The sequence below is a fragment of the Dromiciops gliroides genome, chromosome 4, assembly GCF_019393635.1.
Source record: "Dromiciops gliroides isolate mDroGli1 chromosome 4, mDroGli1.pri, whole genome shotgun sequence".
Lineage (NCBI taxonomy): Eukaryota > Metazoa > Chordata > Mammalia > Microbiotheria > Microbiotheriidae > Dromiciops > Dromiciops gliroides.
Window position 1 is genome coordinate 105,835,119 of NC_057864.1, and position 27,055 is coordinate 105,862,173.

The window sequence follows — 27,055 nt, forward strand, 5'->3', positions numbered from 1 at the left end:
GATTGATCCAACTAGTTTATTGGTTCAGTAACGGTCTGAAAATATACTTGAGGCTTACAATGATATTATTTTAAAGTGTTTGGAATTCAGCTTACACATTAGCCCTTTTCCCACTAGCTGGATGGATGGAACTCAACTGAAGTTTTTCTCAGCCTTGTTCAAGTAATGCTAAAGGAGTGCCTTTCACTAGGCCAACTTCTGGAAGAGATGGGAGGATAAGTAGAATGTTAACTTGTCTCATGGAACTTACAGTTTAACAGGGCTAACTTGAAGCGCACACACACAAATGACTAAGAGGCAAGAACACGGGATCTAGAGACAAAAAACCTGGAATCTCAACTCTTTTCTCCATGAATCTTTGGTCTAATCAATTCTCCTCCATGGTATGTGAGAGGAGGGAGATGGACAGGGGGGGGGGGTTTGCATCTCCTAAGATCTAACTCTGACATTCTAATTGTATCATTTCCAATGGGAGGGGAAGGAGGGCATATATATCTAGGAAAGCCTTTATGGATGAGGTGGCTCAGGAATCCCTCCCTTAAAGGCAGCAGAGCAAAAAATGGTGGGCTTGGAAAGGGAAATAGAACTGAGGTCTAGTTTGATGGTACAGTGGATAGAGTGCCAGGCCCTAAGTCAGTATAGATTTGATCCAATCTGCCTCAGGACACTTACTAGCTATATGACCCTGAGCAAGTCCCTTAACTCTGTTTGCTTCAGTTTCCTCCTCTATAAAATGAGCTCGAGAAGCAAATGGCCAACCACTCCAGTATCTTTGCCAAGAAAACTCCAAATGGGGTCACGAAGAGTCAGACACGACTGAAATGAATGAATGCAACACTAATAAAAGGCCTGTCCTTTGTAGTTCTGGATGCTAGCCCTGCTTCCTTTTATTTCAGCAGGAAATAAACGTTTGGAACTTCCTTCCACCCTAATCCCTACCTTCAAAAAGAGAGGTGGTACAAGCTGAAATATAAATAGATTCCCCCAGGAAGGCTGGATAACTTTAACAAACAACAGATTTGGAAAACTGGTTACTAAGGGAAACTGGCGTGGTGTCATTTTAGGACAGTTGAAAAAAGGTTATTATCATTGAGACAATCTTGACCTTCCACCTTCCTTGGATTCTTCATACCTCTTCCTCTGGAGGGTATTTCCTTTGTCTTATGTCCGAGGAGCAGCTAGGGGCCACAGTGGATAGACAGATCGTTGAGCCTAGAGTAGAAAATACCCGAGTTTGAATGCAACCTCAGATAGTTACTTAGCCCTGTGACCATGGGCAAGTGACTTAACTTTTGTTTGCCTTAGTTTCTTCAACTTTGTTTTTTGGTTTTGTTTTTGCGGGGCAATGAGGGTTAAGTGACTTGCCCAGGGTCACACAGCTAGTTAAGTGTCAAATGTCTGAGGCTGGATTTGAACTCAGGTCCTCCTGAATCCAAGGCCAGTGCTTTATCCACTGTGCCACCTAGCTGCCCCAGTTTCTTCAACTTTGAATGGGAGTAATAAAACACCTATCTCTCAGGGTTGTTGTGAGGACCAAATGAAATATTTGGAAAACACTCAGGACAGGGTCTGGAACATAGTATATGTGTTAATATTTAATTGATTTGTATTTAATAAAAATAGTCAATTCTCTCCATTCTTCCTATGTATACGGTCTGTTTCCAGGCCTTTCCTCAGCATTTGAGGAGCATTGAATCTGAAGACACAAGACAGGTATTTAAATCCTTGCTCTAATGACTACTAGGTGTGCAACTTTGGATCAATCAATTCCCCTCTCCAAATGCCAAAGTTCATATTTACAAAATGAAAGGGGTTTCAATTCAACTAATATTTATTAAGTACCTACTATATGCTAGGCATTGGGCTAATAGAGGGGGATACAAAAAGAGGCAAAAGGCAGTCCCTCAAGGAGCTTACAATCTAATGGGGGGGGATAACATGCAAAATTATATATATATATGTATGTATGTATAAACAAAGCTAGGTCCCCTTGCTTTCCTAGAGCAGCTAAGAGGAGCAGTAGTTAAAGTGCCCGGCCTGGAGGTAGGAAGATTCCTTTTCTTGAGTTCAAATCTGGTCTGGGACACTTACTAGCTGTGTGACCCTGGGCAAATCACTTAACCCTGTTTGTCTCAGTTTCCTGTAAAATGAGCTGGAGAAGGAAATCACAAACCACTCTGGTACTTTGCCAAGAAAAACCCAAATGGGGTCACAGACCCAAGGACTTCATCCTTTTACTCTTTTCAATATCCCTCTTCCCTTTGCCCTTCCTTCTCCCAAGTTTCTATTTCCAAACTCAGAAGCAACTGCGGGGAGAGGGTTCGAGCCCAGAAGGTGGTCAAGGGGCAAGGGGATGCTTTCGAGGCCCGCCCCTCCCGCCGTGCGTCATCACGCCGGCCCTAGGGGACGGTCCCTGGGGCGTGCCTTGTTGTCCCGGCAACCAGGCCGCTATCCCCGCCCCCTCCTCCCCTCCGAGGCTCCCGCCCGGCCCCCGGGAGGGCGGGCGGGAGGAGGGAGCAGACGTGTGCTGGCGCTGGCGGGAGCGGCCGTGTGTGGCCGGGGCTCCCGGGGAAGCGGCTCTGAGTAGGGCTGGGCCGGGCCCCCCACGCCATCCCCGCCACCGCTGGCGGCCTCGGCCAGTCCTTCCCAGGCCCCCTTCTCCCCTCGCCGTGGAGGGGTCCTGGGCCGCGCGATGGGCGGTGCTGCCCGTGGGCCCGGCGGGAAGGATGCGGGGCCGTCGCGAGCGGGGCCCCCGGCCCAAGAACCACGGAGGTAGGGGCGCGCGCGTGGAGATGGGGCCCTGCGGAGCCGGGGGAGGGGGGCGCAGCAGGAAAAGGAGGGGCGGGTTTGGAGGAAGGGGACCTCAGAGGGTGAGGAGGGGGGCTGGACTGGGGGGAAATGGGGCAACAGAAAGGGGGCACTGGTTTTGGGGAAGGAGACACCAGCAAAGAGGAAGCTCCCCCCCCCCAGGAAATGAGATGGGAGTGGGTTGATAATGAGAAGAGGGGTAGCACAAAACGGGGAGGAGAACTGGGTTTGGGGAGGACGACCCAGCAGCAAAGTGAGACCTAAGCAGAGGGGAAAGGGCACCCCAGGAGATGGGGAAGGGGAAATTAATTGGCTTGCGGAAGGAGGGCCAGTAGGAAAAGGGGGGCTGGGTTTGGGGAGGGGCACTCCTGCAGAGGATCGAGGTCCAGCAGTGGGGAAGGGCATCCCGGGAGATCGGGAGGGGTCTGGGCTTGGGGAAGGGGTGGCTAAACAGAAAGGAGGAACTGGGTGTGGGAAAGGGGACCCCAACCGAGGGGGAAACGGGGATTAGCTTTAGTAGACATCACACCGACACCCCAGAAGAGGAGGGAGGTAACTTGTTAAAGCTTTGTGAGCTTTCTGGGGAGGTGTTTGCAACCTCCACCCCCTGCCCCCAGTTGTAGGTTCCCTCCTTCTTCCTTCTGCCTTCTGCCACCCAAGAAGGGGGAGAGAGTTGGAGTAGAGCCTGGGGGGGGGGGGAGAGAAGGAGGGGTTATCCTGAAAGAGCTAGACTGGGAGGCATAAGCCAAGGAAAACGGAAAGGCCAAGCCATTTGCTAACTGGGGAAGTCGGGGAGCAAAATTCCTTCAGAGAATCCCTGTTGGTCGTGGGAGATAAAAACAGGACTGAACACTTGGGGATTTGCACAGTGGGGTGTGGTCTGGCTTTGGAACAGGTAAGATGCGGTCCAGTAAGACTTTTTTTATAGCTACTCCTTTTCTAATTCTTCCTCCACTTCATTTAGTGTGTTAGGGGTTATGTGTGTGTGTGTATACGGGGACATTCCTATCTTTTATTTCCTCTGCTGTTTATGCAATGAGATGATTTGGGTGCTAGTAGGAAACCGTAGGATTTGAAGCAGGAGGAGGCCCTTTGGAGTATCTAGTCCAGCCATCTTCATTTTACAGACTAGGAGACCAAGGCAAAAGAGAAGTAAAGTGGCCCAAGGTCACACAGATAATACCCAATGATTCAGGTCTTTAGTCTCTTTTTCTCTATACAGTCACTGCTTGTCTGGCTCTGGCATGTTTTCTGCAACCCATTGGCAAAGTGTCAGGCAGTCTCAGAATTCTTAGCCCTTCCCAATGAAACAAAATTCAATTAAAAATATAAATTAGGCCAAATATGACATGTTTGAACAGGAAAGCCATAAAACTTAAAAAAAATCTTTTTAAAGTTTTATTTGCTGGTATTTTAAACTACTTCCCCAAAAGGCAGTTTGCAAATAGCCCCTAAACTCCCAAGGCTAGATTGGTTATGCAAAACAGTGTAAATCAATTCTACTGTTGTTGTTTTTTTAAAGACAGATTTCCACCCTCTTCCTCTGTAATATACTTTTCAATGTACTGGTACATGACATATAATTATTTTCTTTTGGTCCCTGTGGGTAATTCAGTTATGTGACTTATTAAATGTTTTGCCTTAAAAAAAAGTTTTCATTTGAAAAAAAAAATTAAAATAGCACAGGAATCCTTGGTACTGTAGTCTATTGGTATGAAAAATAATGTGGCAAAATGTACCAAAAGCAAATGCAGCCTATGCTTAAGAAATCTAAATTCTTAATAGCAGATAGGACACATTAACCAATGGATTTGTAGATTAACCAAGTCCTTTGCTTCTTTAGGATCTCCATATAGTCATTTCTGGAGATAATTTCTTTGTTGATTAATGTTGTTGCCCTGCCAGAAAGTGAAGTGGGGAGAAAATGTGAAAACTTGATACATTTTGTGACTTGTTCACTCAAATTAGCTTTGTATCTGTAATTTTATTTTTTTTCATCCCTGTGAGGCAGAGAGTGGGAGTTGGGGTGGGAGAACTGCCCTTCTCATTTTGTAGGTGGAGAATCTGAGGCCCAGGGTGGTGACTGCTCCTGAGAAGCACTGTGAAAGAAAACCTTCTCACTGAACAATTTATGTAATTTATCAAAGAAAAATGTGACCTGTGTGAATTCTTCATTTTAAAATACAGGCACAGAAATGAAATCACTTCAATAAAAAAAGAAAACGGCTCTACTCGATTCTTCCAGTTAATTGCATTTGATGTCAAAGAGTTCTTTCTGTAGATGTCTGAACAGTTCCTTGGAAACAAAAGTTAACACTAGAGACATTTTTTTTCTTTTTTTTGGCAAATGCCAATCAGGATTACTTTTTTCCGACAAATGTCTGCTTAATGTTTTCAACTAGGGTGGGAGATGGTGTGTATGATACCTTCATGATGTTAGATGAAACGAAATGTCCACCTGGCCCAAATACAGCCTGCAACCCTTCTGAACCAGCCCTGCCTAGAAGATTTTATGTAAGTGATTTTGTTCTTTTTTGTACTCTGCTAATTGTTTTGTTAAGGAGGAAACATTATTAGAGCCTCAAGGACTTTGTCATGTATCTTGATACACCCTTATATCACTTATGTCTTCCTTCCCACAACCCCCTCACCACAGCTCCTGTGTAGATGCACACAATGATTTCTGGAACAAAGCCCAATGTCCATCTTGATTACTGCAAGAAATATAAATCTCTAGAAAAAAACCAGTATGCTCATTTTAAGTAGGCAATGTTTCTTTTCTAATTGTAGGACTACAAAAAATCCTTTCGTGAAAACCACTGTTAAGTTATACACATAACTCGATAACATCAAGATAGAGACTAGAACTGTGATTTCATTATAGAGAGAAATCCCAGGCTGCTAAATCCCTTCTACCAAAGCAGTGTTGAAGTGTCCTAGAGCATTTAAAAGGTTAAGTGACTTGCCCAGGGCCATATAGCCAATATGCCACAAGTAGGACTCGAACCCAGGATTTCTTGGCTTTGAGGCTGGTTCTTCTATCTTCTATATCAGGGCTTCTTTTTATTTATTCATTTATTCATTCATTCATTCATCTATTCATTTATGTACTTATTCATTCATCTATTTATTGTTTATTTTCTGATCATGAAAGTATTTTATTATTTTCCAGTTGCATGTAAAGATAGTTTTCAACATTTGTTTTCATAAGATTTTTAGTTCCAAATTTTTATCCCTCCCTTCCTTCCCTCCAACCTCCCCAAGACAGAAAGAAATCTGATATAGGTTATATATGTACAGTTACATTAAACATATTTCTGTATTAGTCATGTTGTGAAAGAAGAATCGGAACACAATGGAAAACTTCAAAAAAGGAAAAAAAAACAACCAAAAAATAGAAACAGTAGAGTTCAATCTGCATTCAGAATCCATAGTTCTTTTTTCTACATGTGGAGAACATTTTTCATCATGAGTTCTTTGGAATTGTCTTTATACTAGGGCTTCTTAAACTTTTTCTCTATCCCTTTTCATGCAAGGAATTTTTACTCAACTCCGGGTTTATGAGTATATAAGATAGGTATACATAACCTTTTACTGTTGCCAAATTTTTTGAGACCCCCACATTCAGTAACCAACAGTTGAAGAAGTTTTGTTCTATACCATGCTCTATCTCACCAGTTACTCCAAAGCTCATTTGTCATTGGATTGCTTTTTTGGAGGAAGTGAATTTATCTGCTAATTTTATTTAAGTAAGAGTAGTGGCAGCCATGTAAGCTAGATGTTAGGGAGGAGCTGTACTGAAATTAATAAATTTACTCTGGTTATACCCTTGTGAATAATTGAGTTGATTATGGATGATAGTCTTCCTTTATGCTTTCCTGTTTTAATACCTAAGATGGTTTTTATAAGAAAGGAAAATCAGTCATTCTTCATTCTCTTCCTTAAGCATTATTCAGTTTTTGCTCTGTTTAATGAGAAGCCAGTGTGGAATCATCCTTTTTACTTGTTACTTTCTAGACGCATAATATTTGAAGCATGTGCCAAGAACATAAGGCCAGAACATTTGGAAGGCCGTCATTCTATTTTTATCTCTTTTCTGAAGTACAGTATCATTTCCTTCCCATTCACAGTATACAGTGGTTGCTTCCTGGGCATGTGAAAACCCTCTAACAATTCCATAACCATCATTCCCCTTCAGATAGCCATCAGATGTCATAGTTGCTCATGGCTTACCATTATGGGGTTTCTCAGGGAATTGAATGAAGAAAGTGAACTAACTTTCAGAATTGGGTTGCTTTCTCGTCATCTGACTCAAAAGGAAAGTTCATCTGAATTATAGTTCAAGCAGTCACTCTATAGAAGTCACTCTTACATTGGCCTAATAGATCCAGACTGCTAAGAATGCAAAGGAATTTAATTCCTGTCACTTTGTACTTAGTATGCTATTAGATTTTTGTCTTCTAATTGTAATCTACATTCTAGTCTCAGAATTTTTAGATTTGATTGTAGATTTAAAATTCTGACTTTACAATTATGTAATGTGTCTATATGTGTGTGTGTGTGTGTGTGTGTGTGTGTGGTGTGTGTGTTACTAAGTTACCAAGGGATGTGGACAGCCAGGTGGCTAAATAGATGGAGTGACCTGGAGTCAGGAAAACTTATCTTCCTTAGTTCAAATCTAGCCTCAGACACTTACTAGCTGTGTGAGCCTGGGCAAGTCACTTGTCCCTGTTTGCCTCAGTTTCCTCATCTGTAAAATGAGCTGGAGAAGGGAATGGCAAACCACTACTGTATCTCTGCCAAGAAAACCCAAATCAAACTATCTCTACGTGGAACTGAAAATCAGATTACTTTCTGTCTTGGGAGGTGCGGAGGGAGGTGAGGGGGGAGAAAAATTTGAAACTATGAAATCTTATAAAAACAAATGTTGAAAAAAGAAAACCACTAAATCGGATCACAAAGAGCTGGACACAGCTGAAAAATGAATGAACAAAAACAACAATAACTAAAAGGGTGAGAGAGGTGGATGGACTTCATAGCTGGCTAAAAAGACTGACGTATAATAAACCCCTCTTTTAAGCACAGTTATAATAACTAGCATTTATATACTGCTTTGGGGTTTGCAAAACCCTTTCTATTTTGCTCCTAATTGATCCTCACAACAACCCTGTGAGTTACGTGCTGTTGATATCCTGATCTAACAGTGAGGAAAGTGACACCAGAGAGAGGTTAGCTGACTGCCCAGGGCTACATGGCTAATAAGTATCTAAGGCAAGATTTGAATTTTTTCCTGATTCCGAGTTAGCTCTATCTCTATCTCTCTCCCCCAATTAAATTTTGTCTTTTAAGAACATTGCATATGTATATTCTCTCAAGAATGATAATAATGTTAGCTGGTCACACCTGAGGTGGACAGGCTGTGTTTGGTTTAACATACTGTAGTAGTTGGGTACCTTCAGAATCAGATACAAATTGCCCTGTCACTGTGACCAACCCTAGAATAGAAACATATAATGCTCTGTAGCTAGTTTATAGTCTAATATGCTGAGTGCACAGTGGAAGATTTTCTCTAGAACAATGGAAAGATTTTATTTATAGCATAGGACACTTAAGTCCTAATTTATATGAGCCAAAATCTGTGCTGGTTGCACAAAAGGAAAACATCTATCAGAAGGACCCCTCCCTGCTTGGAAAAAAATTCCCTCACATCATGTCTGCAATTAAAACTTTCATAGACATTAGTGGCAATTTTTCAGTTCCTTTTAAATCGTATCCTCTATCTTGATTTTCTATTTCTATGGAAACAAAATCTTTTACTTGGAGATTCATCTGTCCTTCCCAGTGCTCTGCACCTGAGATGCTTTGTTGTCATGAACATAAAGGAAACCTTTCAAAATCAGCTTTTTATATGTAGGTGTAGTAGGTAAAGGAAGGGCATAGGATGTGCCCATCCCCAGCCTATCTTCTCCACCAGCTTATTGCTGATGACTCAGATTCTACAATTTGAGATTTATTGTTTTGGGGTAGGGCATTGATTGGTGCAGCTAGGTGGTGCAGTGGATGGAGTACTGGGCCTAAAGTCAGGCAGATTCATCTTTGTGAGTTCAAATCTGCCCTCAGACACTTACTAGCTGTGTGATCTTAGGCAAGTCACTTAACAGTGCCTCAGTTCCTCATCTGTAAAATGAGCTAAAGAAGGAAATGGCAACTACTCCAATTTCTTTGCCAAGAAAACTCTAATGGGGTCGCAGAGAGGCAAACCCAATGGAAATGACTGAACAACAACAACAAAGGGCATTGGTTCTCTATTAAAATGGAGAGGTAGGGGCAGCTAGGTGGTACAGTGGATAGAGCACTGGCCCTGGATTCAGGAGGACCTGAGTTCAAATCTGGCCTCAGACACTTAACACTTACTAGCTGTGTGACCTGGAAAGTCACTTAACCCCAATTGCCTCACCAAAAAAAACAAACAAAACTAAAGACAAAACAAACAAAGAAACAACAAAAAAATGGAGAGGTAGCACTTTAACTTGACTAACTAGTTGAAAGCAGGTTTTAGTAGGTTACAGGGAGAATGATTTGATTCAGAGTACCATGGGGCAGCTAGGTGGTGCTACAGTAGATAGAGCACTGGTCTTGGATTCAGGGGGACCTGAGTTCAAATCCAACCTTAGACACTTGACACTTATTAGCTCTGTGACCTGGGCAAGTCACTTAATCCTCATTGCCCCACCAAATATAAAAAACAAACAAACAGAGTACCTTCAAGGGGCTTCCTCAGATGGGGCACCCTTTTTAGCTAGGGTAGTGTAAGAGTATGAGGTGCTAGATGGAGAATAGAGAAGGGGGAAGTAAGGGATACTAAAATGGAGATTAAAGGGTACTACCCAAGACTGACTTAGCCAACTTCTCCATTTTGCTAAGAGTGAACCCTGAGGGGCAGCTAGGTGGCACAGTGGATAAAGCACTGGCCCTGGATTCAGGAGGACCTGAGTTCAAATCCAGCCTCAGACCCTCGACACTAGCTGTGTGACACTGGGCAAGTCACTTAACCCCCATTTCCCTGGGAAAAAAAAAGAAAAAAAAAGAGTGAACCCTGAAAAGTTCTAAAGATAAGTAAGGAAAAACACTAAGATGAAAAATGTAAGAAGTAATGAGTGAAATGCATATATTTTTATCATTAATTAGTTATTCTCAGTCCTAATGAAATTAACCAAAAATAGGCAAGTTTTTTCTCTAGTTCAGCACAATATGCCTAGAATAGAACACTAAGACCTGAAAGAAATTATTTAGTTCAAACCCCTTTGTTTTACAGATGAAGAAACTGAGGCCCTTATCCTGCAAAGAGCAGGAGTACCTATGTGGCTTTCTAAACTTACTGAGTGGATACACTGTTTACTAATACAGCCTAGCCATTATGTATGTTGGGTTCAGTTATTTCGTATCTGTAGTTCTATTAATAGTCGTTGCTAAACTATAATTTTGAACTAGAGACTGAGATTGGCTCATATCTCACCCTCTTTATTTTAAAACTAAAGGCCCAAATGGGAGACATCTGTGGCCACATTAGTAATGACTGCTCTATGTTGCTTAAGAGAATGGACACCTTTTTTTTTTTTTTTTTTTGGCAATTTGGGACATCGGTGACCTAGAAGTAGCTGAGGATTAATTAATAGCCCTTACAAGGAGTATTAGTTGGGGGTTGCAGTCTGCAGCCACTTACTTAAATTCTGCCTTTCATCCATCTTTTTTTTTTTCCTTCATATGTTTTCTTAGGCTGGATTTGACTTTATTTACAACAGGCTAGGCCATTTTGAATACCAATGGGCATTTTTTGCTTAAGTTATGATTAAATTCCATTTTTCTAAATGTATTTTTATTTATGATGATTATCATATTACTTATGGAATCTAAAGACTAGAACTCTGGCTCAGGGCCACTGCCTTCGTCTAAAGCAGGGGTTCATCCTTAACCATATTTCAGGTCATGGACCCCTTTGACATTTGGATAAAGCCTACAGATTTCCTTCTTAGAAGGGCTTTTTAATACCTAAAACAAAATATAATAGGATAACAAAGGAAACTAGCATATTGAAACACAGTTGTCAAAATACTTTTTAAAAATTAAAAACAAGTTCACAGACTGAATGGGGGAAGGGGAGGGGGAAGGGGAAGGGCTGTGGACTCTAGGTTAAAACCCCTGCTCCAAAGTATCTACCAAATAGACAAACATGATCCACTTCTGCTTCTAGAAGCATGAAATTAGTCATATTATGATTAGGGCTCTAATTCCTTAAAATGTACTAAGCACAACTCTTTTGATAGGGTTTTAAAGCTCTTCTTTCCCCTTTTCAGTTCTGTTCTTAACATTTTCCACATCATTCATGCAATGGTTCTTGACTGTTGCTTTTAATTTCCTTTTTCAATCTCTAACTTTAACATTCCCTTTAAGTAATCTGTTCTAATTGTGAAAAATCCAGGATTTTTTCCTCTGAGGAATCACTGCTTATCGCCAAATAAATAAATACATAAAATAGAACACAATGGAGACTAGATCATGTTGGGATTTTTAGAGGAAAAGGCCTGTTTTATTGATCTGTTCTGAGTTTTGTGAGGTTTGATGCCTCATCGAGCTTTTTGTAAAAAAAAAACCCACACCTTTCTCCAGAAACTTACTACTGAATTGCTTAGCAATAGCAATGAATAAGTGGAGAGATCTCTAATTTGTAGACATGAAAGATTCAGTCACAAGTATTTATGGAAGCACTTACTTTGTATGTGGCTAGCAATTTGCTACAAAGAAGTTTAGACATCATCCTTTCTTTCAAGGAGCTTACAGTATAACTCACCACTCCCAGTTCTGCCCTCCGAGGCAGACAATCCTTTGCATACTTGAAATATGCATTTACTTTAGTTTGCTCTTCTTATCACTTTGTGCAAATATTGGCTCCACTGACATGGATTGCAGTTCCTCTACATCTTATCTGTGGCATTCTTGTTCATGTCTTTCCACAAATCCTCTGTGGAGGAACCGCCTGAATCACTGGATGCTTTCTCTTCCTTCTTTGACTATATCATGGATACCAGTGTAGCACTTGTGATTGTCATAAGGATCCTGGATTTCAGGCACAACAGACACCTCAGATGTCATATAGTTCAGCTCCTATAATCCCCACATGAAAGATGAGAAGAGCAAGACCCTTGAGGGTAAGTGACGGCTCCAGGTCCCATAGGTGGTAGTAGTGCTGGTGTTCAGAGCGAGAGCCTCTGAACCCAGACAATATGCTGCCTTCTTTCTCTTGCCCTTGGAAACACTGTAATTTTGCCTAAATAGGAGCTCTTGGTGGTGCCTCATTCTGGTGCCAGAGGGGAACCTGGATCAGATTGCTTCATCAAGGTGGAGTAGGTTCTAGCAGGCTGGGAGGGACTTTGGTCCTGAACCAGAGAGAATGACAGAATCTCTCATTTGGAAGGGTCCTCAGTGTCCACCAAGTTCCCCCTTACCTGAACAAGAATCCCCTCTGTAGCCTACACAGATTAGTTCTTTAGCCTCTGCTGGGAACCTGCAGTGATGGGAGCTCATGCTCTCTCAGGCAAATTGATCTACTTTGGTATGACTGGTTAGGGGCATTTCTGCTCTTACCTGGAGCCTGCACTTACTCCTTTGTAATCTGCATTCACCACTCCAGTTCTGCCCTCTGGAGCCAAGCAGAACACTTCTAATCTTTCTAGGTAACAATCCTTTGCATACTTGAAGAGAGTGATCGTCTCCTTCCCCAGTCTTCTTTTCTCCATAGGAAACATCATATTGTATGATCTGGAGGTCCTTCACCATTCCATTGGCCCTCTTCTTCTTCTTTTTTTTTTTAGTGAGGCAGTTGGGGTTTAAGTGACTTGCCCAGGGTCACACAGCTACTAAGTGTTAAGTGTCTGAGGTCGGATTTGAACTCAGGTACTCCTGACTCCAGGGCCAGTGCTCTGTCCACTGCACCAACCTAGCTGCCCCCATTGGCCCTCTTCTGATGCTCTTTAGCTTATTAATGTTCCTGCTAATATGGCATACCCAGAACTGACCAGGGACTCCATACATCTCCATGGTTCCATAGGCTGGTCTCTTAGTTCAGCCAAGGTTGACATGAACTTTGTGGCTGCACTACATTGTTCATAGAATTTCTAGATTTAAACTAGAAGGGACCTTAAGGTTGACCAGCCCAACTACTTAATTTAATATTTATTTTTGTTTTGCTTTTTCTTTGCCTTGTATCACTACTGCTTAGCATAGTGTCTAGTTAACTGATTGACCCAACAGATCTGAGGAAATTGAGGCCTTGGAGGGCTGAGTAACTTGCTCAAGATCAGCAGGTAATAAGTGGTAGAGCTGGGAGCCCTGGCCTCAACTCTAAATCCAGTGGTTTTTCCATTACACCAAGTGTGCTTTTGACATGCAGGCCGCCAAACCTCTAGTTCTCTCTCAAATAAATTGCCATAGTAGACTCACTTTTCCATCTTGTAATTGTAAAGCTGATTGTTTTGAATCCAGATGTAATTATCCAAATGTAATTTGCATTGTCTATATTAGATTTCATTTGACTAGATTCAACTTAATATACTAACTTGTGAGATACTTATTTTGGATTCTATCAATCCAGTGTATTTGCCATCTTTCAGCTTTGTGGTCCCCTACACACTTGAGAAAGATAGCTAACTATACTTTCCTTGCTTTCCTAGTCTTTTATAAAGGCTTTATCTAAGTTCCTGATTGAGCAATGTTAGATAGCTCAGGGTAGTACACAGAGACCACTTCCCAACCTGACATTAAATGATTAATGACTGTTCTTTGGGTCTGGCCATTCTATGAATTCTAGATCCATCAAAGTATACTGTTATCTGGCCCACATCTCTCTATCTTTTTAGAAGAATAGCACGAGACATTCTGTCACACACTTTATTTAATTTGAGTAAAATATATCTACAGCATCCGCCTGATCTCTTGGTTTGTGACACTGTCAAAAAAAGGAAGTTAGTCAGGCATGACCTGTTCTTGATAAAACCATTCATTCTAATAGCTGTGATGTTTGCTTCCATGGCTAGATATTCACTAACCAGTTTTTTAATAATTTTGTCAGGAATAAAAGTCAAGCTCACTGTTTCATAATTTATAGACTCTTTTCTCTTCCCTTTAGTGAAAATTAGAGTAAACTTTTTCCTTCTCCAACCTAGTAGGAGACCTTTGACCAACATGGTTTTTTTAAAGGCTATGTACAGAAACCATTTTCTCCCGTTTTCCAGGTTCTTCTAAAAGTCACTGAGAGTGGCTAAGCAATCACAACTGACTTGAACTCATGAGAGATAATAATAACAACAACAAAAACTAGTACTTATATGGCTTTAATGTTTGTAAAGCATTTTCTAAATATTATTCCTTTTGATGTTCACAATAACCATATGAAGGAAGTGATATTATTATCCCATTTACAGATGAGGAAACTGTGTGACACTGTGTGCAAGGGTCACAAGCTAGGAAGTGCCTGAGGTAGGATTGGAACTCAGGTCTTCTTGAATCTAAGTCCAGGACTCTATGCACTGTGCCACTTAGCTACCTCAAGAGCAGCTGGGTGGTTTCTTCCTATCTCTTACTTTATTTTGGTTTTGTTCAGTTTTACTTGTGTTACCATTAAACCATTCACCTTCAGCAAATTTTTTTCCTTCTTTTTTTCTCAATATATAGTTAAAACAAAATTTTTACAAGTCTCCTATTTATTCTTAGCTTTTCTGCCCAAGCTTAGCTGGTTCCAAGTTTCAGCACCTCTAACGGCATTCATAAAAGAATGTCACACATGTTTTCTCAGGGCAAAACCCTTAATTCCTTTGTATCTTGGGCAGTTTTCTAAGGTTCTAAATTAGAGTAGTCCATCCATCTGTATAGAGGGAGTTCACACACCAGGAATTCCCTAAACTGATATAGTTTCAAATCTGGGCCAAAAAATTACCCCTAATTTGTTTTTAGCTCCGATTTCTGTACATAGCCTTTAAAAACCCATGTTGGTCAATGAGTCTCCTCTTTAGACAATTCTGCTTTTTCTTTCTTAAAAGTAGTATTTCTCTGTGTTTCTTTAAAATTTTATTCTGGGGGCAGCTAGGTGGTGCAGTGGATGAAGCACCGGCCCTGGAGTCAGGAGGACCTGAATTCAAATCCAGCCTCAGACACTTGACATTTACTAGCTGTGTGACCCTGGGCAAGTCACTTAACCCCAATTGCTTCAAAAAATTTTTTTTATTCTGAAACTAAGCTTGAGTTTACTTCTCTTAGTGAATTTAACCTAATTTAATCCAATCCACTTTTCCTCTGACTCCTTGAAGTCTAGTTCCCTAAAATCTAGAATGCACATCAGACTATATCTAGTTTTTTTCTTTTTCTCATCACTGATTTCTTTTTTTAATCATAAGTGTATTTTATTATTTTCCAGTTACATGTAAAAATAGTTTTCAACATTTGTTTTAATAAGATTTTTAGTTCCAAATTTTTATCCTTTCCTTCCTTCCCTCCCCCCTCCCCAAGACAGAAAGCAATCTGACTTAGGCTATATATGTACAATCACATTAAACATATTTCTGCATTAATGATGTTGTGAAAGAAGAATAAGAACAATAGGGAATAACCTCAAAAAACAAAAACAAAAGTAGAAACATTATGGTTCAATCTGCATTTAGAATCCACAGTTCTTTTTTCTGGATGTGGAGAACATCATGAGTTCTTTGGCATTGTCTTGGATCACTGTATTGCTGAGAAGAACTAAGTCTATCACAGTTGATCATTGCCCAATGTTGCTGTTCCTGTGTACAATGTTCTCCTGGTTCTGCTCACTTCACTCAGCATCAGTCCACTTAAGTCTTTCCAGGTTTTTCTGAAACCTGCCTGCTCATTATTTCTTACAGCACAAAAGTATTCCATTACATTCATATACCACAACTTGTTCAGCCATTCCCCAATTGATGGGCATCCCCTCAATTTACAATTCTTTGCCACCACAAAGAGAGCTGCTATAAATATTTTTGTACATATGGGTCCTTTTCCCTTTTTTATGATCTCTTCAGGATACGCACCTAGTAGCAGTATTACCGAGTCAAAGGGTATGTACAGTCCCATAGCCCTTTGGGCATAGTTCCAAATTGTTCTCCAGAATGATTGGATCAGTTCACAATTCCACCAGCAATGCATTAGTGTTCCAATTTTTCCCACAGCTTCTCCAACATATATTATTTTCCTTTTTTTATCATATTAGCCAATCTGATAGGCTCATCACTAATTTCAAGATGAAATGGTCATTTCCCCCACATGGTTCCCATCATTCCCAATTCAGTAGTTGTTTCTTCTGTCTTCTGAAGAATTGAGTTATTCTAAAAGTATATCAACTTTCCTGATTTGGGCAGAGAGAGCACAAGACAATGTTTGGATAACTGAAGTCCCCCATCACACCTATGATGATGCTTCCATACTAGGCTTGTGATCTGGCCAGGTGCTCAGTAGTAGACTTCAATGACAATGGTTTTTGGTTTTTTGGTTTTTCCTAATTCTGCCTTTGTTGATCTTCACCCCAATTTTTTCCACCATGCTGCCTTCTCTTCAGATTCCTGATTCTCATATGAGTATTTCTTAATATATCCAGAACTACTTTTCCTAGCCTCCATACCTATGCAGTTCATCCTGAATAAAGGATATCCTTCTAGGCTCTTTTTCAGTCATGGATCTCTTCTACATTAAGTGTGAGACCTCTGAGGTCATATTTGCCTGTGTTCATTTGGATGCTTTGCTAGTTCTTCCTTATTCCACATCTTTTGTATTTGTCTGGATACATCTGAGGTCATGGATTTCACTGCTTTTTGTCTTTGGCCACCTTTCTGGGTGTTTCTTTGTATTTTCCTTCCTGCATTGTACCTATTTTCTGGGCAGTTCTTTCCCTTTCCCTTCCTTTTTATTTCAAATCCCTTTTTATTAGATTTGCAAGACTCCAGATATCTTCTTACTAATCCATTGTACGCTCCATCCATGGCAAGAGGTAGTCATTTCTATTTTAAACTATACTCTGCTATTTGTCTGTTTTCTGAAAAGTAGCCTGGTTAGTGTGGAGGATTATTTCTAGAAAGTTAACCACCATGAAATCAATGTTTTGAGACAAAAATTACATGACATATACACTTGGATGCAAATATGGTTAGCAAACAATAGAAAACTCTTAGTATTAAATTTTATGGTACAGATTATAAGTTCTACAGATCAAAGAAAGAGGAGAGAAGTCTGAATTTGGGGTAGCCTTAGATAGTACAGTGGAGGAGATGGGCCAGCCTTTGAAAGTTGGTGAAATTTGGATAGGGAGAGGTGAGAACATTGCCAGCATCATCAAAAGTACATGGGCAAGAACAAATGTGAAAAAAAATGAATGAATGGGGCAGCTAGATGGCGCAGTGGATAAAGCACCGGCCCTGGATTCAGGAGTAACTGAGTTCAAATCCGGCCTCAGACACTTGACACTTACTAGCTGTGTGACCGTGGGCAAGTCACTTAACCCCCATTGCCCCGCAAAAAAAAAAAATAGTGATTGAAAAATGAATGAATGAATGAATAAATAAACAAAAATTTTTTAAAAGGAACAAATGTGGCCTGTGTGGGGTACTTTTAGGAGATTGACTTGATGGGAACAAAGGTTTCATTTTGGGAAATATAGGGATATAATCTTGTATAGATAAGGTAAAGACAATATGGAAAGCCCCCAAAACCAGAGAGAGAAGTTTGGACTTGATGCACCATCATCCCCATTTTACAAAGTTGGGAATCTTAGACACAGATATTAAGTGGCCTAAGGTCTAATAACAAGCCATTGGCCAAATCAGGACCAATAATACTGTTGGAATATTTTTGGTGACTAGGGCTAATTTGGGGAGCTAAACTATGGAGGACTAAACTGGGACTTTTGACTAACTGGCTATCTGACTTTGTTAATTTAATATGGGCCATTTATAAAGTTCCACCACACTGCTCCCAAACTGATAGACTAAAGATTAAGAAGCCTCTTAACCAAATAATCCAAGCAGATTTTATTTATGAGATACTATTGAAAATTAGGAATACAGGGAAATAAAGTACAACCTGACTGCTTTCCTGCAGTCTCTTTCCCACCTGCTGCTCTTCAAACTTCTTGAATACAATAAGGGCCTTAGCCTCCTCCAGCCTCAGGGCAAGTTACACTTTCCCTGGTTTGTATTAAGGCCTGTAACCTTCTGTCTGTCTGCTCTGTCAGTTTGCCCTTCTGCCTCTCTTTTGCCTGCTCCTAGTCCTTCTCGTCTTCTCCTGCGTCCTTGTAGCCCCGTCTCTCTAGTCTCCAATCTTTGCCGTCTCCTCAGCCGCCTCTTGACCTCTTCTTGTCCGTCTGAACCCCTGAGTCTTGTCTATCTAGTCCATCCTCAGCCCGTCCTCTAGTCTGTCCTTCTTTATCTAGTCTGTCTCCTTCCCCGTCTCCTTCCTTTTCTCTAGTCCATCCTTCCTCCTCCCTCCTAGCTAACTCCCAGGTCTATATATACCTTTTCTTCTCTCCACTCAAATCTCGGGGCTTCCTTTGCCCCCACAGACCAAGCTAATCCACCAGCCAGAGCTACGGCTGGTGTGGGGGGGGGTGCGCTCCAAGTTTCACGTGCCTCAGCACAGGCTATCCGGGATCCGCTCAGGTCAGAGGGAGCTGGGGGCTTCCCCCCCCCCCCAGCTGTCTGATCTGGCATCTTGTATAGCCCACGGGGCTTTTTCACTCAGCTGAAGCTGAGGAGGAGGGGGGAGACCCGGAGGGCCTAAGGCTTTCTAATCTCAGCCTAAGGTAGGGTCCCCAAATCAAAATAAATTTCCACAATACTGATTTCTGATGCCCAGTCCAGAGGTCTCTAGTTCAATTTCCTTCTCCTTTTTGGTCATTTAACTTTAACAAAAGACATTGAAAATTTAAAAGTATATGGAGTTTTTATGGTTCATTTTCTTTTTGAATAGTTGCACAGTTTTTTCTGCTGCCTTTAATGTCTTATTTATCTTTTTCTCTCTAGATTACTACTGAAAAGCTTACAACAAACCACACTCAACCAGTTCTAAATGGAGGTGACATTAAGGTGGAACAGCTGTTTCAGGAATTTGGCAACAGAAGAACCAGTGCTTTTCAATCCATAGGAACAAATACCTCTGAAAAGTATCCTACCACCATTTCTCAGGGTAAAAGTTCCGACAGTTTGAACACTGTCAAATCTGGTAGTTCATCCAAAGCGCTAAAAGTGGTACCTCTGACTCCTGAACAAGCACTAAAGCAGTATAAGCATCACCTGACTCCTTATGAGAAGCTAGAAATCATCAATTATCCTGAAGTTTATTTTGTGGGTCCAAATGCTAAGAAAAGGCATGGTGTCATGGGTGGCCCCAACAATGGGGGCTATGATGATGCTGAGGGAGGCTATATTCACGTACCTCGAGACCATTTGGCTTATAGATATGAGGTGCTGAAAATCATTGGCAAAGGCAGCTTTGGGCAGGTAGCGCGAGTCTATGACCACAAGCTTCAACAGTATGTCGCCCTCAAGATGGTTCGCAATGAAAAGCGCTTTCATCGACAAGCAGCTGAGGAAATCAAAATTTTAGAGCATCTTAAGAAACAGGATAAAACAGGCAGCATGAATGTTATTCACATGCTAGAAAGCTTTACGTTCCGGAATCACGTCTGTATGGCTTTTGAATTGCTAAGCATGGACCTCTATGAGCTGATCAAGAAGAACAAGTTCCAGGGGTTCAGCGTCCAGCTGGTGCGCAAATTTGCTCAATCTATCTTACAGTCCCTGGATGCTCTCCACAGAAACAAGATTATTCACTGCGACCTGAAGCCAGAAAACATCCTTCTAAAACAGCACGGCCGCAGTGCAACCAAAGTCATTGACTTTGGGTCCAGCTGTTTCGAGTACCAGAAACTCTACACGTACATTCAGTCTCGTTTCTACAGAGCACCAGAGATCATCTTGGGAAGTCGATATAATACATCTATTGATGTTTGGAGTTTTGGCTGCATTCTTGCAGAACTTTTGACTGGACAGCCTCTCTTCCCTGGAGAGGATGAGGGAGACCAGTTGGCTTGTATAATGGAACTTCTAGGGATGCCTCCTCCAAAGCTCCTCGAACAAGCTAAGCGTGCCAAGTACTTTATCAACTCCAAGGGTCTGCCTCGATATTGTTCTGTGACTACCCAGGCAGATGGGAGGGCCGTCCTTGTTGGGGGGCGTTCACGACGGGGTAAGAAGCGAGGTCCCCCGGGCAGCAAAGACTGGGTAACAGCACTAAAAGGGTGTGACGACTATTTGTTTATAGAGTTCTTGAAAAGATGTCTTCATTGGGACCCCTCTGCTCGCCTGACCCCAGCTCAGGCCTTAAGACACCCTTGGATTAGTAAACCTGTGCCCAGACCTCTCACTACAGAGAAAATGTCAGGGAAACGGATTGTAAATCCTGTGAATGCTTTACAGGGATTGGGTTCCAAATTACCTCCAGTCACTGGAATAGCCAACAAGCTTAAAGCTAATTTAATGTCAGAAACTAATGGCAGTATACCACTGTGCAGTGTCCTACCCAAACTCATCAGCTAGTGGAGAGTGATCTGTGTGGAAATATGCATAAATGGTATTTTCAACCATCCTGAAAGTCTGCAAATTGGAAAATATGGCATCTTTGGAGCCCCTGTTTTTGACAGACAAGACTTTTTTAAAGGCAAAACTTTTTTATATGTATGGAAATGAACTTCTCAAGGGCTAATTATCTAACCACCTTGTTTCAGCCACATTGGAGTACCTATTAAATTACTTTTTATAGGTCAGTGTATGCTCTTGGTCAATAAGTTTAGATACACTTTGGTGTATTTTAATGGGTTAAATCCCCCTCTCCTGGGACAAAGTATATAGGAAAAAAAATGTGTCCTGACTATCATCTTCATTCTTCCCTAGCATCTCTTTCCATTGGTGAACAGTTGAGGAAATCAAAATTTTGGAGCATCTTAAGAAGAGGATAAAACAGGAAGTATGAATGTTATTCCCATGCTAGAAGGCTCCACATTCCAGAATTATATTTGTTTGCTCCTTGAATTGATGGTGAGGAGTGAGGGTAGAAGTGGAGATGACTTTAGGAATGTGGTGGCAATTGAATGATATGGAGAACCAAAAATTTTTTGCCCCAAGAAGTTATTTTCAGGTCTTCATTACAGATAAAAGATCCTAAATGGGAATGATGGGTAGAAGCCAGCTATTGGTTGCCAGAGAGATAGGTCCTGTGGGTCCTGCTCTTTCCCCCTAGTCCCTAAGATTCAGGTTCCTCTTTTTTAAAAAAAAAATTTTTTTTAAACATTTTTATTTGAAGTTTTGAGTTCCAAATTCTATACCTCCCTCCCTTCCCTGAGGCAGTAAGCAATCAGATATAGGTTATATATGTTCAATTATGTAAACCATTTCCATATTTCAACTTCCTCTTATGCTTCTAACTTGTTTTCCAGAAGCTTGGAGGGTGTTATAGCCCTTGTTTCTCACTCTGTAAGCTTGGAAGGCTCATTTGAGAACTGAAGCCCCACCTAAGGCATCTCAGTTGTTCCATGATCACCCACAATATTAGAGGCAGAGACAGCACTCAAACTCAGGTTCATTAACTTGCTTCTCAGTATACTAAGTTGCCTCTTTATACACTTCCCCTTGGCTACCCTTCTCCACCCCAACCCTCAACACTCCTCCCCCCAAACCCAAACCATATATATATATATATATATATATATATATATATATATACACACACAATACAAGTAATAGAAAACGGGTGTCAGGAGGACCAAGAATGCTTTGTCGCTACCCTCTGTCCTCCACCACCCACCATTTTCCATCTGTCTCTCCTCCGCATTTTTGCCTTAACTGTCATTTAAGGCTACATCCTTGATTCAGGGTAGATTTCAGTAAGAAGCAGAGAGCTTTTATTTGTACAAGATTCAGTTTGAATTTCCAAAAACTGTTAGTAACCCCAAACTTTGTCCTCTTCCTTCAACCATCTTTATCAGATAACAATTGAAACTGTGAACGGTAGCAAATAACTATTGTTAGCCAAATGGCTTGCTTAGCCAACCTGGAGAAAAAGCAGGGACACTTTTCAAGTCATCCACTGTTTTCCACTTCTTTTCTCCTGTCCCCAGTCCCAGTAACACACATTCCCTAGAACAAAGATTCTGTGACCTGCTGGATTCTTTGGGATGAAGCACCTGCTTCTTTTCTGCTGCTCAGAATGATCCATTTCCATCTTTTCACTATTGCTGTATGTAGAATTGTAACTGTAAATTGCCTAAAAGGGAATTCTTTCTCTTACTCAATGAGGGGAAACCTTGGGATGGGTGGTTTCTAAATTTCCTTTTAGTTATAAATCCTATGATTTTTGAGTCTCTGATAGATCAATGGAAGGAAAATGTCATATATGTAATTTATGGATATACTATGCAGGTCTGAAAACATTTCTTATTTCCTTGGGAAGCCCCAGTAATCAGTCAACAAAAGTTTATAAAGTGCCTGTTATGGGTCAGGCTACTTTGTTGGTAGTTTTCTAAACGGAAGTAGACTTCAGCATGGCCTCAGTCTCCAAAGCAGAACGGTTATTTGGAAAAATAGAGATGGTAAAAGTGAGGCTGGTACCTCCTTATAAATATCCAGTTCGTTTTGGTGACTGAGGATAGAGTTTTACATCTAACCAGCGTGGCTCGAGAATGGCCTTTAAAAACAAACCACAAATACTATTAAAAACACTGCTTATCTCCAGTACTGGTTTGCAGAAGGAAGACTTCTCATCCAACTTCTGCAAATCATTGTACCTCCTGCTGAGTCGTCTGGCTTCTTGGGCCGGTTGTTTGGGAAGCTTCTTCGTTATCTAGACATAGCATAAGTTGAGGGGGCACCACATTAACTGTTATCAGGTTGAAGGCACACTCTAAGCAAGCTCTAAAAGACTGTTGACACAAAAAGGCATAGCTTGCGGAAAATTTGTGCCTTAATTTAAAAGGGGCTTTAGTTCAGCCAGCAATGTCTGCAGTTGTTGGGTCCTTCTCTTGAGAGATTTCTGTGTCAGAATATTTTGACTTGGTTTCAGGTTTACCGAAACGCAGCTGAATGGGAGGGAAAGCCGGTAGGAACTGAGCCGACACAACTAGGAAGACAAATGTTGGAAGGCTCTGGAAAGGTGAAGTGCTGTGTCTTTTTGTTCAAATTTTGCAGCCCAGACTATGACACAGAGTACGCTCATTTTGACTTGGCCTTTCTGCCTTCCAAGAGCTGATTGCATTTGGGAAATTACAGGAGAGTGGGCAGTTTTAAAGCATGCCAGTTATTGTACAGATGGCTTTGAGGAGGTTTTTGGATGGGTACAATGGGGAGAGAAAGTTTCTAGCTGTATTCTGTGTGGTAGGTTTTGAGTATCTGCTTCCCTCATCATTATCATCAACAACAAGCATTAGTATGCTTGTTAATGCTTGTTAAGCATTTAGTATGTTCCAGGAACTTTTTAGTGATGGGTATATAAAGGCAAAAACATGACCCCTGCTCTCTTGGAGCCCATTTTAACTACTAGAATGTTTAATTATCCAGCAAGTTCTATGATTTATGTAGGTGATAGCAATAGGATTTTCACTCAAACAATCGTTCAATTAAGTTAAACAACCCATATGATGGATTCCTACCCCACACTGAATTAATGAGCAATAACAGATGAACAACCCAAGTGTTGTTATCACCATCTACAAAATTAGAACCAGAGAAGGGACTGTAGTCCATTGGGTAGAGCTTCCATAAATGGAGAGACATGGAATCACATGGAATGAGAAAGCCTGGATATGTTCAGACCTTTTCTTAAGGAAGGAGTGACCACGACAAGATCATTTAAGTTGACTGTCAGTGGGTTAGTTGGCATTTCGACAATAACCCCAGTATTTCTCACTATAGGCTTTGTGATTAGTGAATCAGGTGGAGATTATTATGAACTTTGTTCTTAAATTTTCCTGAGTGTGCCACAAGGTCCCTTCTAGCTCTAAAGTTTTCATCCTTTGTCATCTCACCAGCTATCAAGAAAGACACAATTTGGGGAGCTTTGCCATGCTCTAATTCCCAACCGAAAGAGATTGGCCAATCCTGTTACTCCTCCCATTAGACTTAATATTGCCTTCTATACTCATCATTAAATTCCATTACTTGTATTAGAATGTACACTCGTCATGGATAGGCTCATGTCCTCAGTATATTTACTCCAGTGCCCAGCTCATGATGGGTGCTCAGATTCACCAGTAGGAATTCCATGTGTGCAGAAGAGGACTTTTGGTCTCTGTATGAATTATATAAATGACACCGTCCCATTGGTCCCCTGTTGTAGTGATTAGCAGAATGCTCTAATTTTTTTTCTTTTTTTGAGAGTGGAATCAGAGGGGAGATTTGTGGAACTGCCTCTTCACGTCATTAGATATATTTAATCTGATCAGTGGAAAATCCCAGTGCCATATAAATTCTGCCTTCCCACAGCGTTGGCACCAGAAATGAATCAAGATCTTCAGTGTTTGTCCAACAGGGTGAATGAGCTTCTTCCTTTTGGGTTGGCTGTATCAGTGTGTTGTTTTCCTGAGTATTAGAAAGGGTTTGGGGACAGCCAAGTCAGCTAGTCAATCTCATTAAGTTTTTGGTTTCCGTGACATTTACTCTGTTGAGAATGGGGTGCTTTTGCATAAACTGAACAAAAAAGCTTAAATAAAAACTGCCATTGGGCATCTGAGTTTGGAGCTGTGATAGCTGTTTGTATTGAGAAAACTTTTCTGTTCTGCCTAATTCTTAACTAGGCTTAATTAAATTTTGGGTGGCAGCTGATGAGCCACTCAAAACTCTACTTATTATCAGAATAATACTCCTACCACTTGGGTGAATCTTAGAAAGGTTTTTCGTACACATTGAATTTTTTTTTCCTGTTGCATCTGTTGTTCAGTTCTAACAACCCAAGAGCTGGAATGAGATGAATACCAGAATGCTCTTAGATTCTTCCTTTACAGGGTCCTCTACGAAGAACATTGTTTTGTATGAAGAACATTGTTTTGTATCAGGTGCATTTGACACATAAACACAGCAGCATTTTTCCACCATCTCATCAGTGTCTCTTCAATGTCTAGCCAGAGATTACAGATCACTAAAACACTGTAACTTGCTATACATAGTCACAGCCAGGGCAGACATCAATGAAAGAGGAATCTGGAGTCTGAACAAATAAGGAGTAGGACAGCTCTGGAAAATTAAGAGCTGTTCTCTGCCAGCACTAAGCTACAGAGAGTGGATCGGCTGTACTTTTATAGTCCTTTTAAAAACATCTCTCCCTCCCCTGCCCTGTGTTGACCTCAACACAACTGCAATCCTGAGGACTTGAATGAATTGATTTAAAGGCCCAGCCTCCAGCCACAGTGCACTTGGGGATAATCAGTCTTTCCAATTGTGTGTCAAAATTAATCTTGCTAATTTCAGAGCCCATACTTGGTAGATCCATTTAAGGAATGAATACAGTTCTGTCCTGCAAAGGCATCATCCCCAAGATAAGGCAGAGCTACAAATACATTGTCTAGACTCCCAGAACAGTGGGATTGAATTCAACATAACTTGAAATGCAGGAGAGAAACATACTTGCATAGGGCATAGCTGGACATGAAGTCATTAAATCCTGGGTTTAGATCCTGCCCACTTAGTAGCTGTGTGACCCTGGACAAGCCACCCTCTCAGCCTCAGTTTCCTTATCTATCAAAAGAAAGGGTTGGATTCAATGGCCTCTCAGGTCCTTTCTTTTATTATTTTTTTTGGTGAGGCAATTAGGGTTAAGTGACTTGCCCAGGGTCACACAGCTAGTAAATGTCAAGTGTCTGAATCTGGATTTGAACTCAGGTCCTCCTGACTCCAGGACCAGTGCTCTATCCACTGTGCCACCTAGCTGCCCCTCTCTCATATCCTTTTTAGTTATAAACCTATGATTCTATAGACAAAGTAAGCCTAGCCTCTAGGATGCCTCATTGAACCATGACTACCTCTTCTAGGAAATTTGCTTTGATTATCATGAATAAGAACCTTTGTTTCTCCTTAACTGCTGTACCTTCTCCCCTCATGCCCCAAAAGATTGGGGTTGGGGGAGGGAAAAGGAAAACCGCAAAGTTCCAAATCTGGTCAAGCTTTAGCTTGGTGGTTTGTTTGTTTGTTTTTTTGGGTGAGGCAATGAGGTTTAAGTGACTTGCCCAGGGTCACACTGCTAGTAAGTGTCAAGTGTCTGAGGTTGGATTTGTACTCAGGTCCTCCTGAATCCAGGGCCAGTGCTCTATCCACTGTGCCACCTAGCTGCCCCCTTCAGTGGTTTTTTAAGACTCGGGATGTCAGTTTCAATTCCCAACCATTTTGGACTTGTTGGATTCTTTTACTAGGAGATTGACTCTGCTAACAGTTTTTTTTTTAATTAAAAAAAATTGTTTTAGTTGACTTGAAATTAGTTGTCTTGAGATTTTGGTGGCACTCTGGGCTGTTGCTAAGTTTAGGAGGAATCAGTTTTAGAGGGCAAACAGACATGGGTTAAATATGCTTCCAGTTAGGTGACAGCCCCAGCAACATGCATAATATTTATACCAGCTTGATAGAAGGGGTCTGGAATGAATCTATAGTGAATCTATGGTGTCCCCTACCCCAAATCCTTCCCTTTCCTACATAGCCTGTTTCTCCAACTCTACCCAAGTGAAAACTTCAGGCTAGATTGCAAGGTATGGAAAAAGCAATAGCAACAGTAATTCATGAGCTCCCAATGGAATCCACACCACCACATCTGCTAAAAAGCATATTTAACCCAGAGTCTGTTTGCCCTCTAAAACTGATTCCTCCTAAACTTAGCAACAGCCCAGAGTGCCACCAAAATCTCAAGACAACTAATTTCAAGTCAACTAAAACAATTCTTCAATATGACCAACCTGGTCAGATGGCCACAAGTGTTATGGTGGAAAGAAATGGTATAAATGTTATGCATGTTGCTGGGGCTCTGTCACCTAACTGGAACCCTGGCTATCAGCCCTCCAGTCTGGTGCTAGCACGTGGCCCTTCCCAGCCCCCAAGCTTGGCTTTAAAGATTAGGTTTGATGGAGCAACCTAAATGTTTGGGTGCTTTTCACAGC

General features: G+C 41.2%; 1 protein-coding gene across 2 annotated transcripts; it reads left to right on the top strand.

Annotated features, from left to right (window-relative positions):
• The first annotated feature begins 2,542 nt into the window (after positions 1-2,542).
• On the top strand, positions 2,543-24,648 carry DYRK3 (dual specificity tyrosine phosphorylation regulated kinase 3). Of its 2 annotated transcripts, none has more exons than XM_044004088.1 (3): positions 2,543-2,772; positions 5,211-5,322; positions 18,891-24,648. In XM_044004088.1, the coding sequence occupies exons 1-3, from the start codon at positions 2,693-2,695 to the stop codon at positions 20,463-20,465; spliced, it is 1,767 nt and encodes a 588-aa protein (XP_043860023.1). In that variant the 5' UTR covers positions 2,543-2,692; the 3' UTR covers positions 20,466-24,648. The 2 variants fall into 2 exon arrangements, with proteins under 2 accessions (XP_043860023.1, XP_043860024.1); XM_044004089.1 differs by lacking the exon at positions 2,543-2,772 and adding an exon at positions 3,541-3,703.
• Positions 24,649-27,055: the final 2,407 nt, after the last annotated feature.